The 16,276-nt window shown below is 43.5% G+C and overlaps 2 protein-coding genes across 4 annotated transcripts in view; one reads left to right on the top strand and one right to left on the bottom strand.

The window, feature by feature from the left end:
* Nucleotides 1-9,101, top strand: part of ARHGEF38 (Rho guanine nucleotide exchange factor 38) — a 115,637-nt gene extending 106,536 nt beyond the window's left edge. The window contains exons 13-14 of the mRNA XM_088479478.1: nt 107-369; nt 4,029-9,101. Coding sequence (XP_088335604.1) covers nt 107-369; nt 4,029-4,214 — 449 coding nt within the window. The 3' untranslated portion in view covers nt 4,215-9,101. The remainder of the gene's footprint in view (nt 1-106; nt 370-4,028) is intronic.
* The window catches only part of INTS12 (integrator complex subunit 12), a 37,782-nt gene continuing 29,216 nt past the window's right edge, over nt 7,711-16,276 (bottom strand). For all 3 annotated transcript variants that reach the window (XM_088479482.1, XM_088479484.1, XM_088479483.1), the window contains exon 7: nt 7,711-11,851. In XM_088479482.1, the coding sequence (XP_088335608.1) occupies nt 11,267-11,851 (585 nt within the window). In that variant the 3' untranslated portion in view covers nt 7,711-11,266. The remainder of the gene's footprint in view (nt 11,852-16,276) is intronic.

Below are 16,276 nucleotides of genomic sequence, written 5' to 3'. Positions count from 1 at the left end.
GTCTTTCAATGTATGTCAGTGTTCTAACACAATATTAAGTTAATTTGGTAATTGGACCTATGAAGGAGTACAATCTCTTTGGACTATGCTCCTATTTATCTTTCAGTACTGCAAGGCTATGTGTACTCGTCCTTCCTGAAACCATACAACCCGGGAAGGCAGCAGAAAGATTCATCAGACAGCGCTTTCTGTGATGAAGATTTTGATGACCTCAGTCTCTTTGTCTCATCTCGGCCTCCTTGTGATAGAAGCAGCCGTGTGTCACAGGGAAGTGCGGGGGACAGCAGTCCTTCCATAAATGAAGATGATGAAAAACATGACATTAATGAATCTGATGCAGACAATTGGCAAAATAGCGAAGAATATCATGTAATTATATTATGTCTTCATTTCAATCTATTTTGATAAAAAAATATATTGTGTGTGTAATTATTTATGCATAATTATGCATATAATTACTTACAGCATGAGAAATGGGAAAGTGATTAAGCATACTGTATATATTAAGTAGAAAAAGGAGGGGGATTTAACCCCCTATTGTACCTCAGCACACTGAATAATACCTGCAACAATATATGAAGACTATATGGTCATAGAAATTCAGAGATATTAGTTGCATGCATTTGCAAATACATGGGAGGCTGCTGGGCCACGTCACGGCTTCTCTGTTACCAGCAGTCCCTAACACTAAGGGGTTCACGTCCGGGGCGCAGTGCACCCCAAAAAACGTCCAGCCCAGGACCCCCCCAGGTCATCACACGAAAATGAAAAAAGAGTGACAGTGCAGTGTAAAGTATAGCTGTGTGTGAGTAATCATTAAGTGTGGAATGAGAGGTTAAAATATATGTGAAAAAATACATGAATAATAAACAAACATAAAAGGTGATGTGAAAAGCAACTATGTGTATTAAGTGGTGATGCCCTGAGGAGGCCCAGCCAGACCAGTCCCGGGGGCCCTGCGCCCAAACGCTCACCCCAAATGTAAAATATACCAATTATAAGGCCTCATGATAAAGGCACATTTATAATTTTGTCAAATGTAAGGCCTCATGATAAAGGCACATACATAAATGCATCTAAATTGAGAGCCAGCTTACCTGGGAGTCACCCCTGGGAACTCCAACTAGCACTACTAGAACCAGCATGCCCTACTAATGCTGGCTCCTTCATGCAACTCATAACAAACAAACAAAAATGGCAGCTGCTCAATCAATCTAGCAGTACTAATCAGGTGCATGAAAGGGAGGGGTCATACTAAGTAGAAAAAGGAGGGGGATTTAACCCCCTATTGTACCTCAGCACACTGAATAATACCTGCAACAATATATGAAGACTATATGGTCATAGAAATTCAGAGATATTAGTTGCATGCATTTGCAAATACATGGGAGGCTGCTGGGCCACGTCACGGCTTCTCTGTTACCAGCAGTCCCTAACACTAAGGGGTTCACGTCCGGGGCACAGTGCACCCCAAAAAACGTCCAGTGCACTGCGCCCCGGACGTGAACCCCTTAGTGTTAGGGACTGCTGGTAACAGAGAAGCCGTGACGTGGCCCAGCAGCCTCCCATGTATTTGCAAATGCATGCAACTAATATCTCTGAATTTCTATGACCATATAGTCTTCATATATTGTTGCAGGTATTATTCAGTGTGCTGAGGTACAATAGGGGGTTAAATCCCCCTCCTTTTTCTACTTAGTATGACCCCTCCCTTTCATGCACCTGATTAGTACTGCTAGATTGATTGAGCAGCTGCCATTTTTGTTTGTTATACTGTATATATTGTAAGGTAATAGGGCAAAAGTTAGGTCCTGTCAGTGTCACTCTGCAGGGTGCTGTGTGAGCTGAGGTAAAGGGTAAATAGGAACATAACAGTCCTATGCATGATGTCATACTGTAGGTTTATTGTCTAAGGTCATTACAAGGCCATCACAATTACCCAATACTTGGGGCCCAGCCTCATACCTATGCTAATCACATGACTGTCTATTATCCAGGGGGGGGAATAAATATAACCAAAAATCAATGTATAAAAATAAATCAGGGCACCATACTTCAAATGAAAGATGTGGGCTCCATGACTGATATCGTGTAGTTGGTACCGAGCAGTGGTGTGCTCAATGTCCTTACCGACAGCCGTCGGTGTTTCATAACGATTACTCTGGCAGCAGCTGTGGGTTGTAGATGGGGACGGGATGTGGCACTGTCTTTATGCCCCTCCCCCTGGCGGCAAAATGCTGCGATTTGTGGGTTAATCAAGAGGGAAGAGAGTCAAATAACGCGTTTCTAAAAGGAATTGCGTCATATTGGCTCCACCTCCTCCCGACTGACCATAGAATCACGGCATTTAGTCATGAGGGGGGCGGGGCTTAATATGGTACTTGCTCTCTCATCTGTCAAGTGGGGTTTCTGGGTACTCAGAAACCCCCCTGCGTGCACTACTGCAATGGTTTACATACAAGACTGCACATGCACATGATCTCTAATGCACATGGGTGGAACAGGTTCTGCCAGATCACTCGCCTTGCCTCTTAAGCCACAGTCTGCGTATGTTTGGGGATGAGGCAGAGGCAGCAATGCTGACCGTTTTAAAAAATGGGCGTATGGAGGCCAGGGTGTGCATCTTTCAACGCAGATTTCCTAGTCCCAGCTGAGCAGTAAGACTTACTCAGAGGGCAGATGACTGTGAACATTGAGGACAATGGTCGGGATGTTGATCCGATCCTGCGTTTTCTAACACAGGCATTGGATCTGAGATGCTGGCTGGAGGCGACTTTTTCCTTCAGAAGCCTCCTGCAGCATTAGCATATATGCACACAGCAGCTGCATCCAAAGTCTCTGAATCAGACCCAACATATGGGGAAACATTTTCTTAGTAGGTACTATGTATAAATGCCTGTAAATAACGGGCCTGATTCTTAGTCAGTTGCAAATTTCTGCCACATACGGATGCTCACGGCTGCACTATTTACTACTTTGTCATGTGAGTGTCCGAGATGATTTGTGCGTACGCATTGGTCCACCCACTGTTTTCCCAGCTGCAGCCGTAATTGTCATCATTAGTATCAACACTCACCCCATGCTGGGTGCAAACAATTTGTCTAAAGAGGCATCCCTTCTTCGTATACATGTCTCACACAAGCACAAAAGTCCTGCTACACGCCCACGACACAACCACACAGTAACTGTCCAGTTGTCGCCCAGAAATGCCCATTTCACAGACAGATCGTTCCGGCCTTGCTTGGAGCGCACCGTCCATTCTCGTATACTCTGTGAAAGTGCGTATATGCATCGTGCAGCTTGCTATTGCTTCTTGTGATGCGTTCACAGGGCCTGATTCAGCTTGGAGCGCAGTCCATTCTCGTATCCTCCGTGAAAGTGTGTATGCATGGTACAGCACATGTGCAGTCTGCTATTGCTTCTTGTGGTGCATTCATAGTCTACTAATAATTTAAGAGGCGAACGGATGAAGGTGCTTTGTTACATTTAGAAGGAACTGAGATATTTACAATTAAATAAACATTTTATATGAATTAGACATAGTACTTTTATCCACAAAATATATCAGTAAATCGACTACCAACAATTAAAATAACATTGTTACTATGATCCCTAGCTCATAACACCTTCACCATTAAAAAAAAAAAAATTGTTACATAACACCTTCATCCACTCGCCTCTTCAATTGCTAGAAGCGTCTGTTTTTGGACTCAGGCCATATACAGTATGTGTGTAAATAGTGAATTCTGATGTAACTGCTTTATAATTGGTCAGTCCTGATGCCATCACTTCTGTTTTAATTAGGAAAATTCACCCCCTAGTACCCTAGTATACATTAGTTTGGATGTTAGAAGTCACCTTGAATGTCTTTATTCTTTATTACATCACAAATCTTAAAGCCTTGCACTTTTGTATGATCACAGAACTCCTCAGTTACTTCTAATATCCATACAATTTACAGTAAGGAGTCTATTATCTGATAGATTTTACGTGTTTATGTCTTATAATTGGCTTTTTGTATATTTCAGATTTTCTATGCTGTTTATGCCTTTGAAGCTCGGAGTCAGCAGGAGCTCACTCTGGAGGAGAATCAGAGGGTCAGAATAATTAAGTTCTGTGACCTGAGTGGCAATAAGGAGTGGTGGCTTGGAGAGGCTCATGGCCAGAGAGGATACGTTCCGGCTAATTATTTAGGAAAGATGACATACGCTTAGCAGCGTGTTCTTTTCCGTTTAAAAGGACAGTGAAGAAGCATGGGAGGAATTTGGAATTTAGATTTCCTTTTCTGAATGCTCCTGTGCTATACAATGTGAAGGATCTATTTTCTAAGTTTGATTATTTAAAAGTTAGACAAAAATGACAGAAGTCAATTGCATACAGGTCTATTGGCCGCAGGCTACTCTTATTGTAAGCTCTGTGGAACATATATACAGTTATGTTTAAAGCACTTAAACTTGATCTGTAAGTGATCTCCATGATTACTGTAAAGTATGCTGACAAAGCAATGAGAAGTACTGTATATGAAATGCAATCACTGAATGTGACCAAATTCAAACATACATACATATATAATCTATCTTTCTATCTATCTATCTATCTATCTATCTATCTATCACACACACACTATAAAAGGATATCACATCTACCATCAAGGCTGTAACTAGGGTAGTGCAACCGGTGCCATGGCACAGGGCACCACAGGACAAGGGGGCGCTGTTCGGGCCTGCCAATTTTTTGTTTATTTTAACTGTCACTTGTAGTTTCCACTTCTTTTATCCCCAGCATCTCCTGGCCTACCCTATCTCTTCCCTGGCCCTTCCGCATAAGGCCATGACCCTTTTCCGGGTGCGTTATGTCCCTATTTAAAAAATAGGGTGGCGCCAATGCTCTTTCTGGTACAGGTCGCCAAAAAGTATAGTTACGTAGAGATAAAAGCACTCGCCATGCTTTTGAAATCATGCACACACACACTTTTCAGCACCTCAGTCTTCTGTATTCTTATGACGCCTTGACAGAGGTTCTGGCGTGAAACCGAAACGTTGGCAACTATGGATTATGTGCATGTTAATAAAGCTTAAAAGTATGTTTTTTGTCTTCAAAAGTCGGCGAGTGCCTTTATCTCTACGTATAGTAGATGTGATATTCTTTATCGTTGGGTTACCCACAGTTCAGTGGAAACTCTAAAGAAGCACCCCAGCAAACTACAAGATATAAGGTGTGAGTGCTGGACCACAAATACCATCTAACATATATAGGTTCTCAAACTCGGTCCTCAGGACACCAAACAGTGCATGTTTTCCAGGTCTCCTCACAGAATCGCAAGTGAAATAATTAGCTCCACCTGTGGATCTTTTAAAATGTGTCAGTGAGTAATGAATACACCTGTGCACTTGCTGAGCGACCTGGAAAACGTGAACTGTGTGGGGTCCTGAGGACCGAGTTTGAGAACCACTGCTATACACAAATAATGCAGTTGACAAAAAACCCCAAACACTATATTTACATTTATTCCGAAATATTCAACTACATCTCATCTGTCCCTTCTCTTCTGTAAGCTTTTCCTGTTCAGCTCTTAGTTTATTCCTGATAAGTTTTGTTATGCAGCACAATCGCCATTTTACTGATTTTTTTTTCATCTATTTTATCAATATATTTTTGTAGCCTCCATGAATGTATAAACCAGTGCTAGTCATTAGGTTGACATCATTATACTGACAGGCAAAATGTCAACACAGTTGAAATGTCATTAGGGTTAGGGCTTTGGCAAGTCTGGCGTCATGTTCATAGCTGTCAACATGTTCTGGTGTCAACATTTCTAATCAAACCTATATAAAGCACTCATGGCAAGGTCTTACCAGTGATCTATAAACTGGTTAATATATAGCCTACCTCTTCCTATACAACCAAGCAATTTATTGGTTTTACCACTAGTGAATGTACAGCTTTCTTCAGATTATCTGAAAATATCATTCCGTTTTTCAAAACATGGACTGTAATGAGGTAGTTTGGGAACCTCTGACCAAGGGGATACATCATGTGAAGCCCATTTTTTCTTAGCGAAATGGCTCTCGTTGCACATTGTATTATACAGATACATTTAGAAGGGGTTGAGTATGGGATGCCGGTGGTCAGAATACCGATGCTGGCATCCTGACAGGGTTAGGATACCGAGACCTGTCTGTCAATATCCTTACCCTCCCCCACTCCCTACCCGCTGCCTAAACCTAATCCCCCCCTCCTAGTGCCTAGCCATAACCCTCCCCCTACCCACAGTACTTACCATTGGGATGCCGACGCTGGGATTCTGACAGGTGTCTGGATTCCGGCGCCGGCATCCCAAATGTCGGTATTATGACTGTATCCTTTAGAAGCATAGTGTCATTACTTGTATAAGTTTAGCATTTAAAGTCTCTGGGAAATAATTACCAATAATAAATTCTGAGGGACTTTTCTCACAGATGAACACTACTGGCACAGTATTTTGTCAATAATAGAAATGTAATTGCTAAGGCAGAGGTTCCCAAACTCGGCCCTCAAGGCACCCTAACAGTCCAGGTTTTAAGGATATTGATACTTGACTTCAGGTGACTTAATTAGTACCTTAGTCAGATTTAACCACCTGTGATCAACCATGGATCTCTCTAAAACATGAGCTGTTCGGTTGCCTTGAGGACTGCGTTTGGGAACCTCTGTGCTTATATTCACAGTGAGCCAACATGCAAACACATCCTGCCACTAGTATCATCCATTAGGTCATATGTCCAAGAATAAAACATTAATAGAGCAGTCACACAATTGTACATGCATACTAAGTCCACTGAATGACTTAAAAATGGCATGTATAGACAGGAGCAGTGGCTGTTAGAGTATTCACGATGCTTAATCACCAACAGAGCTGGCCCCTGCGATCAGAGGAAATATGTGTAACTGAAATGCATGAAGAACTTTCATTATTATTTTGACGCCAATAAAATAACACTGTTAGAGACACTATTTTAATTATACCAGTTTAACCCTAGGTTTCTGTTATTCAAGTAAACAGAAACTGCTACTGGCTTTTATTATAGAAAGTGTTCCTTTAGCAGATCCCCTAGTGGTGAAAATCACAATGGAAACCCTGTCACAATGTTACATTGCACGTTATCCAATAATGGCAATATAAAAACAATTCAGATATATGATATTTATATTTTGTATGCAAAAAACAGAGAAAGCGAGTGAACTACTTAATCGACAAATAAAATGATTCCCTTCAGACTTATAAGGGAGGTGGGAGATTGATTTTATGTATCTATATTATACACTCACTACATGGCAAGAAAGAGCTAGTTTAATACTATATGGTTGCAAATACATTGTTATATGTCTGTAAAAGCTTAGTAAAGTAAGTTTTCACGACAATTATGTTGTAAACGTGTACTGTATTTATGTTCTTGGGGCTCGATCCAATTAGGTGCGAATTGCAAGTAGCGAGTTTGTTTCTTTATACTCGCACACTTCTCCACGAAGTGCGCTCCCGACAATTCTCCAATCCAATTATAAATGCCTATTCGCACTACACGCAGCGGAGGGGTGCGAATTGCCTGCCAAATGAGATTTGCGAGAATTGCACGAAAATGTGGGGAGACCATCCTGGACCCACCAAAATGGATAATTTAGTTAGCAGGACCATATAGACGGCTGTTTGTGGGCATTAGGAAGGTACTGTAGGTTTTCTAATGGTGTCAAATGGCTGATTTGTGCTTTTTTTTTTTTAAATGCAAGAAAATGATTAAAAAAAAAAAAAAAACTTTTTTTCGTTTAATCTTTAACTAATTAGAAAATGCAAAAAAAAAACTAGGAAAAAGTGATTTTGGAGTTGAGGGCACCTTGAAAAATGAAAAAAATAAAAAAATATGAAAACAATTATTTTTCAACTAAAAAACTATTGTAATTAAATTTGGGATGCCTAAACTAACGAAAAAGTTGATTTTGGGGTAATTTGAGGACATTTTCTTTTTTTACCTCAAAAAAATGACATGTAATTATCGGACTAAATAAGCTAATTAGAAGCTTCCAATTGGTCATTAGGGGGTGTCCAAGGGGTTCTGCACAGTGTCCCCACATTTTAATTTAGATGGAAAGGAAAATCTTTATTTTCTCACCCTCAGGGAGGTGAGAGTCTAAACTTGCGAATTCAGTCAGACTGATTCAGTGCGAGTTGCTAACTGGATTGCAAAACGAATTCGCTCTGCAAATTCGAAGTGAAAATCGCAACTCGCATCTTGCAATTCGCACCCAATAGGATTGACCCCTTGGTGTTCTAGATCAGGTTTGAAATATTGATACACCAATCGATGGCAGGCTCAGCATACAGGCACATGCTGTAAGAGGGACTACCGATTGTGTTTACAGTCTATATGCTGGTTATGTCCATAAAGGCTTTATGTTCATGGCTCTTTTATTTTGTCTTTGAAGAAAAAAGGTGTCCAAGGTGGTATTCCGTGGCTACTTCTTGTTCTGACATGATGTATAGACCATGATTAATAGCACAGTCTGAGACATCACCGGTCATCCCTTTATTACTGTTGTCATGGTTTCTGCAGAGGCAAAGGCCAATCAACCTATTGAGCACCACAATTTCTTGTAATGCTGACGTGTGACGCTGCATTCTGCCCGTATGGTTAGAAAATAGCTTTTCAGGCAATATCATGAAGTCAAAGCTGCTTTGTTAAAATACTTCCCAGCCCATTGTCTTTATAAAGGCTCACTAACACATTACAGGCTCACGTGGGCAGCAGAGGTTAGTCATTAATTTGCTATGTGGTTAGCTTATGTCTGAATATAAGGTTTGTTAACAGTATAACTGCCAGCATGAAGCACATTGTGAATGTTTTCATATATACTGTATGTACAATATGCAGATGTGCAGCCAACATTTGATCCTGTGTTAAGTGTCATTATATTAATTACACTTCCTCTATAAAATCATATCCTGCTAGACGGGTGAACATTTATTTGTAAACCCTTATGACGGCAATAGATATAACTAAATGTTATACAGTATGTTCCCTATTTTATCAGACAAGTGTACAGATAGAAATTTATGAAAAATGATTTATGCATAGATGTTAATATATAATAAATGTTTATATATGAATTCTGATGTATTTGTTTTTTTTAATGAAAATACAAAAATGTTGTATAAAATGAAATGTAAATTAATTTGCTATTTAATTTTACAACCCCCTCCCCCACCCCAGAATAAAAATAGATTTTGTTATATTTAGGGCTTGTTCACCCAAAGAATTTCAAAAGTGACTTCTGCAGGACAATCCCCCAGTAATTGCAACGGTCACATGGATTATTGAATCCCGTAAAAAAAAAAAAAAGTCTTGACTATTAACATCTAACTGTGGCTCACATACAGATGATTTGTGACTACGCAGGATCGAAGGACTGTTTTATAGATGAATTCCTTAGGCAGTGTACAAGCTGCAGAAACAGCACTGCGGTTTATCATGTGCAGAATGTCGGTGTGTATGAGCACGCATAATATCTTGTCTGGATTATTAGTCTGAATTTTGCTTTGGTCAGTCTGTTCATTACAGCTTCCAGGTGTCACTGTTGCAATATGTGATCATATACCAGGTTTCTGTTACACCTTCAAACAGAAACCATGCAACTTTAAAGGACACCTGTTGTCAGGTTCGATATGTTTCGTTGACATTTATCATGTCAACATGATTAGCAAGTCGTCAAAACGTTCCTGGTGGTCCAGAACTGGTTCTATTAGTGCCTTCCGTGTTAACCCCTCCCCCTAGTGCCTAACTCCAACCTCTACTCCCTCATCCTAATCCCACCACCTCTAGAGCCTAACCTTTGGCTTGTCGGCATTCTGTGTATTTTACATGTCAACAATTCAGATGTGGACATTGTGAATAGATCGACATTCTGCAGATGTCGACATGTTCCAAAGTCGACATTTCAACAACACTGACATCATAAGTGTCAACATAATGACTGCATCCCCCTTTCAACCACAATGTGTATATATGCAGGAGAATTCAGATTGAAGATGTATGGGAAACCAGAGATGTATGCACATCATTGGCTCAGCCTACAATCTCCTGTTTCCACTGTGTGTACAGAACAGTGTAAACTTAAACAGAAGATTAATTTTCCTTTACCCACTATGGTTTCATACGGTTACTATGTGAAGTGAGCACCACATGTCGTGAAAATCCTGAAAAAGGGGGATTGAATTGTAAAACCAGATTACATAAAATAAGGGCAATACAGTGTCTTGGAGTAGTTTAAATAAAAGGATACATCTGTGTTCCTAATATTACAACCCCAGACTTTCATTATGGAGGATTTCTCTTAGTGTTTACTGCTAAGCACATAAATGAAAATCAGTGTACATTGCACATCTATACTTTATATTACCCAGCACAACACTACATAGAGCGCAACTATGTGATAATGGTTTGAGATTATTGTTCTTTTACTATACCAGAACTTTTCAAATGTTTGCAAATATAATATGAATAAACACAGGTCACACAAAGGGTGTTTTTCTTCTTCTGTTTATCCAGATCTAATCCTACAAACCAGTACAAATAAAACATTTACTCTCCACTGTCCTTTTAGCATCAGGTGATGGCTATAGAAAATATAAGTAGTGACATTAGAAAATACAGTGTTCTGCATTAAATAGGGACTTGCCAGAGAACACTGAAATATTTAATTTGTAGAACAAACATTTGAAAAGAATACAATGACAACTGAGGTAAGGTTAGTTCATTTATAATAACCTAAGACCAGTTAACCACTAACGTTAATCTATCATACTTTTTAATGCTAGTAATAGCATGTAAAAGGGCATGACCATGGAAGCTAAGGACTCAAACATAAATATGCCCACTTACCCTTGTGATCTGGAGTGGAGGTGGCGCAGCAGCGGGCAGCATAGTCTGGACCCTGCTTGCTCTATGCACTCTAGTAGGCGTTTCCTGTAGAACAGTGTCTTCCATTTACACCCCCACCCCGACAGCGAGTGTAAGCACTAGTTACACACTGCATGACAAATGTGATGGAACTGGCATTTACTTAATACCAGTGTATAAGCATCTAAACCAATTTATAATCAAGTTGTACAGGAAAATGTTACCTCAGAGCAGTCCATATAACGCTCTATGATTCATTGAACCATTTCGGTAACATTGTTTTCGCACCCCGCCATAAGAAGTCAAACACATTGATTTCAAAGTCTATTTGCACACAGTCACTTCTTCAGCTTCTTTTGTGCAGCTTTCTTTTTCACCATTTGGAGACGTTTCATAGCATTTAACTGGGATTCTTGAGATGTGGGACCTTTGGTTCCAGATTGCTGTGTGCTGGGTTCTACAGGGATTTTATTACTAGAGCTGCCACTGCTTCCTGCAGAACTGCCTCCTCCATTGCCACTGGTCAACTGGCTGCTGATACTGCTCCCAGATGAACCCATGCTTGGGCTAGGCAGGCTCGTTTTGCTTACATTATCACTGCTCATAGAACGGCTGAGACTTGTCTTTCCTAATATGAGCGGCGGCAAGGGCTTTAGCGAAATGGAGCTTGAGCTGCTAAATCCAGATCCTAGCTTAGATGTAGATCCACTTTTAATGGGTGCCAGGTTACTTGAGCCCATAGGTTTCTGACTTGCAGCAGATAGTGTTGGAGGCTTGCCAGTTTGCGCTGCACTACCCATCTTAGAGGCTACAGGTGCAGCAGTAGCAGTCTTTGCTCCAAATGCTGCCCATCCTGTAAGCCCACTTACAGCTGAGGATGATGCTCCAGAATTGGAGGAATTACCAGAGGCTGCAGCTGATACCTACATACATAAAACACAAATCAAAATAGAAACATAAGACAATACTATGCAAAATCTACTACAATATAGATAAATGATGGCATGATAGGATATAAAAACAAATCTAGTCTGTATGGGCTGTGATTAAGCCTCAATAGCAAATGCATGTGATCAAAGAGATGTTCTATCCTTCTCCTAAAAATACACTCACGTAAATTCCTGCATATAAAATATTTTCCAGAACAGCATGGCAAATGAATACGCAAGACTAGCATCAGACCTATGCCCAGCTATTTAGAGCATCGGCTATCAGCTTAGCAACAAGTTAACAAATTTATCAAACAACTAACTATAGCGGTTAGATGAACTGGAAGAAGGGACTACTAAATCCAGGCCTTAAACCACCAAAAATATCAATTACCATCTTTGACTTGCATTACATGAGGAACATAGCATAATAGCACCGGAAGTCAAATCTTGTAACAGTGGTGCAGCCTAGCTGATAGGACGATTCAATTGGGGGGAATTTAATTGTTTTCACCGCCTGCAGAAGTTTTGTGCGTCCGATGGCTGCTAATTCTTCCTGCCGATGGGTGCGATAGCATGATTTCTGCTCTCTCTCCAAGCTTTCATGAATAAACCCCATAGTCATTGTGCTACTGTAGTTCCAGGCAGTTGACATAATTACAGCAATAGATCCAGCCTCTTGGCAGTTGGTGAATAAGGCACTGTGCTAGTTCCCATCTCCAGTCAGTTAATGTTTTTGGAATAATCATTGAAAATTAATGATTCACCTCAACCATTTCGACAGTAAGGAATGGAACTTCCTCAGGGATCTGAGGAAGTTCATTAAACAAAACTCGTTAGATGGTTCTATGCAGCATTCCAGACATCACCTATTAGAGAATGGCCACATTAACTCAGAGCTCCCACTCTTTGAGGGTGATTCAATTATTTAGATGCACCCCCCCCACTGGTAGTGTATATAAATAATATGAGATATGGTAAGAACTTACCTTTGTTATCTCTATTTCTACGAAGTCCATAGGGTTCCACAGGATACCTTGGGGTATAGGTGTGACGTCAGTCATCGGGCACCATAGAGTTAAGCTTTCAGCCTCCCAGGATGCACTAGGGTCCCCCTCCTATACCCCGCCCCCGAGCCAAGGCACCTCAGTTAGTTACCAAGCCATAGGCCGGAGGAGGAGAAGGAAGAGAGAGAAAGAAGATCTGGATACACACAAGAATCACACTCTCACTAGAGGGAGACGGAAAAACCGGTGACCAGAACAAAGCCCATCTGCAGCACAGGTGCGACAGGGCGGGAGTCCTGTGGAACCCTATGGACTTCGTAGAAATAGAGATAACAAAGGTAAGTTCTTACCATATCTCATATTTTCTACTTCAGGGTCCATAGGGTATCCACAGGATACCTTGGGGATGTCCCAAAGCAGTATCCTTTAAGGGTGGGGACGCTCCTGTGCTGAAAGGAGAATCCGCCGCCCGAAGGAAGCATCCTGAGAGGTGAAGGTGTCAAACCTGTAATACCTCACGAAGGTATGGACAGAGGACCACGTAGCAGCCTTGCAGATCTGGACTGTAGAGGCACCACGTCGAGCTGCCCACGAAGGACCCACAGACCTAGTGGAATGAGCCTTCAAAGAAGGAGGAACCAGCAGACCTTCATGAAGATAAGCTTCAGAAATAGCCATACGGATCCAGGCTGCCAAAGTTGGCTTTGAAGCAGGCCAACCCTTTTTACGGAAGCCATAGAGGACAAACAAGGCGTCCGACTTCCTAAACGAAGAAGTGCGGTCAACATAAGTCCTTAAGGCCCGCACAACATCCAAAGTGGCCTCACTCACTGAAAGGCCAGGTGAGTTAAAGGCCAGAACAACTATTTCCTCGTTAACATGAAACTGGGAATCAACTTTGGGAAGAAATTCAGGCAGAGTGCGGAGCACTGCCCTGTTCCCATGAAAAATCAAGAAAGGGGGTCTACAAGAAAGAGCCCCTAAATCAGAAACACGTCTGGCCGAAGCAATGGCCAGAAGGAAAACAGTCTTAGCTGTTAGCCATTTAAGATCCACTGAGCCCAGTGGTTCAAACGGCAGTCCCTGGAGAGCCCTCAGGACCACAGCCAAATCCCAAGGCGCCACAGGTGGAACAAAGGGCGGCTGAATGCGGAGAACACCTTGCATAAAGGTGCGCACATCCGGGATTGTAGCAATCCTACGGTGAAACCAGACAGACAGGGCCGAAACCTGTACCTTCAAAGAAGCAAGGCGAAGCCCATGATCTAGTCCCGCTTGTAGGAAGGCGAGTATCCGAGACAGACGAAACTCCCGCGGTGCATAACCTCTCGGTCGACACCACTGGAAGAACGTATGCCACACGCGATGGTATATCCTCGCGGAAGACGGTTTCCGAGCTCGTAACATGGTACGCACTACAGAGCTGGAAAACCCCCTGGACCTCAACATGGCTGTCTCAACAGCCACGCCGTCAAAGACAGCGAGTCAGGTCCGGGTGAAGACAAGGACCCTGCGACAGAAGATCCGGTCGTAGCTGCAACCGCAGAGGACTGTCCACGGACAGACCCTGAAGGTCTGAGAACCAGTGCCGTCTGGGCCACGCGGGAGCTATCAACAGGAGCGTCCCTCCTTCCTGTTTGAATTTCCGGATTACCCGTGGAAGAAGGGAAACCGGAGGAAACAGGTAAGCGAACCGGACGGACAGAGCATCCACCAGAGACGCCTCTTCGTCTCTTGTGCGAGACCCGTACACCGGCAACTTGTTGTTGTGCCGGGACGCCATGAGGTCGATCTCTGGAAGACCCCACCTGTCCACCAGCAGTTGAAAAACGTCCGGGTACAGGGACCATTCCCCCGGATGAATGTCCTGGCGACTGAGAAAGTCCGCCTCCCAATTTAGCACTCCCGGGATGAAGACAGCTGATATGGCCGGAAGATTGCGCTCCGCCTATACCAGGATCCGAGACACCTCTACGAGAGCCGCCCGACTTCGGGTTCCTCCTTGCCGGTTTATGTAGGCCACGGTGGTAGCGTTGTCCGACTGGACCTGCACTGGGCGACCCTGGAGAACCCGATGTGCCTGCTGGAGGGCATTGAAGACCGCACGGAGTTCCAAGATATTTATTGGAAGCTCCGCTTCTGTCGGAGTCCACCTGCCCTGGAACAAGTGTGGACCCGAAACTGCTCCCCAGCCCCGAAGACTGGCGTCCGTTGTCAACAGGACCCAATTTGGTACCCAGAACGGACGTCCCTTGCTGAGATGGGTCGTCTGCAACCACCAGGCAAGGGACAGGCGAACCTCCGGGGTGAGCACTATCGTCTGGGACTTTAGAGACTGAGACAGCCCGTTCCACTTGGACAGGATCAGGTGCTGCAGAGGTCTGGAGTGAAACTGGGCATATTCCACCATGTCGAACACCGACACCATGGAGCCCAGTAACCTCATCGCCGAGTGTAGAGACACCCGGCGGCTGTGCAGACAACTGCGCACCCTCGACTATAAAGCAGAGTTCTTTTCCCCCGTCACAAAGATCCTTTGCTGTCCCGAGTCCAATAAGGCTCCGAGGTGCAGAATCCGCCGAGACGGGATTAGAGTGGACTTCTGCCAGTTTATTAACCAGCCGTGCCGTTGCAGTAGCACAATGGTCAGGTCCAAGTGGCGCAGAAGGAGCTCCGGAGATCCTGCCACTAATAAAAGGTCGTCCAAGTACGGCAACATGCGGACTCCCTGCAGCCGCAGAGAAGCCGCCATGACCGCCATCACCTTGGTGAACACACGCGGTGCTGTCACCAGGCCAAAAGGCAACGCCCGAAACTGAAAGTGGTCGCTGTGGATTGCAAACCTGAGGAACTGTTGATGGCGCAAAAGAATAGGGACATGCAGGTAAGCGTCCTGTATGTCCAATGACACCATGTAGTCCCCAGGTTCCAGCGCCAGAATGATGGACCGTAGGGTCTCCATCCGAAACTTCGGCACCCGCAAAGACTTGTTGAGAGCTTTGAGGTTGAGAATCGGACGATACGACCCATTGGGTTTCTGCACCAAAAAGAGATTGGAATAGAAACCTTGGCCCCTCTGGGAGAATGGAACAGGCACTATAACTCCAGACCTTCCGCAGCTCCGTGGCCTTGTTCCGGTCTGATGGTAGACCCGTGGTGAAAAATCGAGCCGGGGGGTCTGTGCCGGAAAGAGAGGGCGTACCCGTGGGAGACCACCTCGAGAACCCAAGTGTCTGTCGTGGTGACCGACCAACACTGGGCGAACTGCAGCAGGCGGCCTCCCACTTTGGGATCCCCCAAAGGGAGGCCCGGACCGTCAGGCCGCAGGCTTGTCATCTGGCTTAGGGGTCGGACGTCTGGTACTCCATGCCTGCTTCCGGGGCTTGGCCGATTTCTTGGGACCAGCCTGTCG

This window comes from Taudactylus pleione, unplaced genomic scaffold (assembly GCF_031769625.1).
Source record: "Taudactylus pleione unplaced genomic scaffold, aTauple2 ptg000236l, whole genome shotgun sequence".
Lineage (NCBI taxonomy): Eukaryota > Metazoa > Chordata > Amphibia > Anura > Myobatrachidae > Taudactylus > Taudactylus pleione.
Note: the sequence above shows the minus strand (reverse complement) of the source record. Positions and strands in the feature narration are given on the sequence as shown.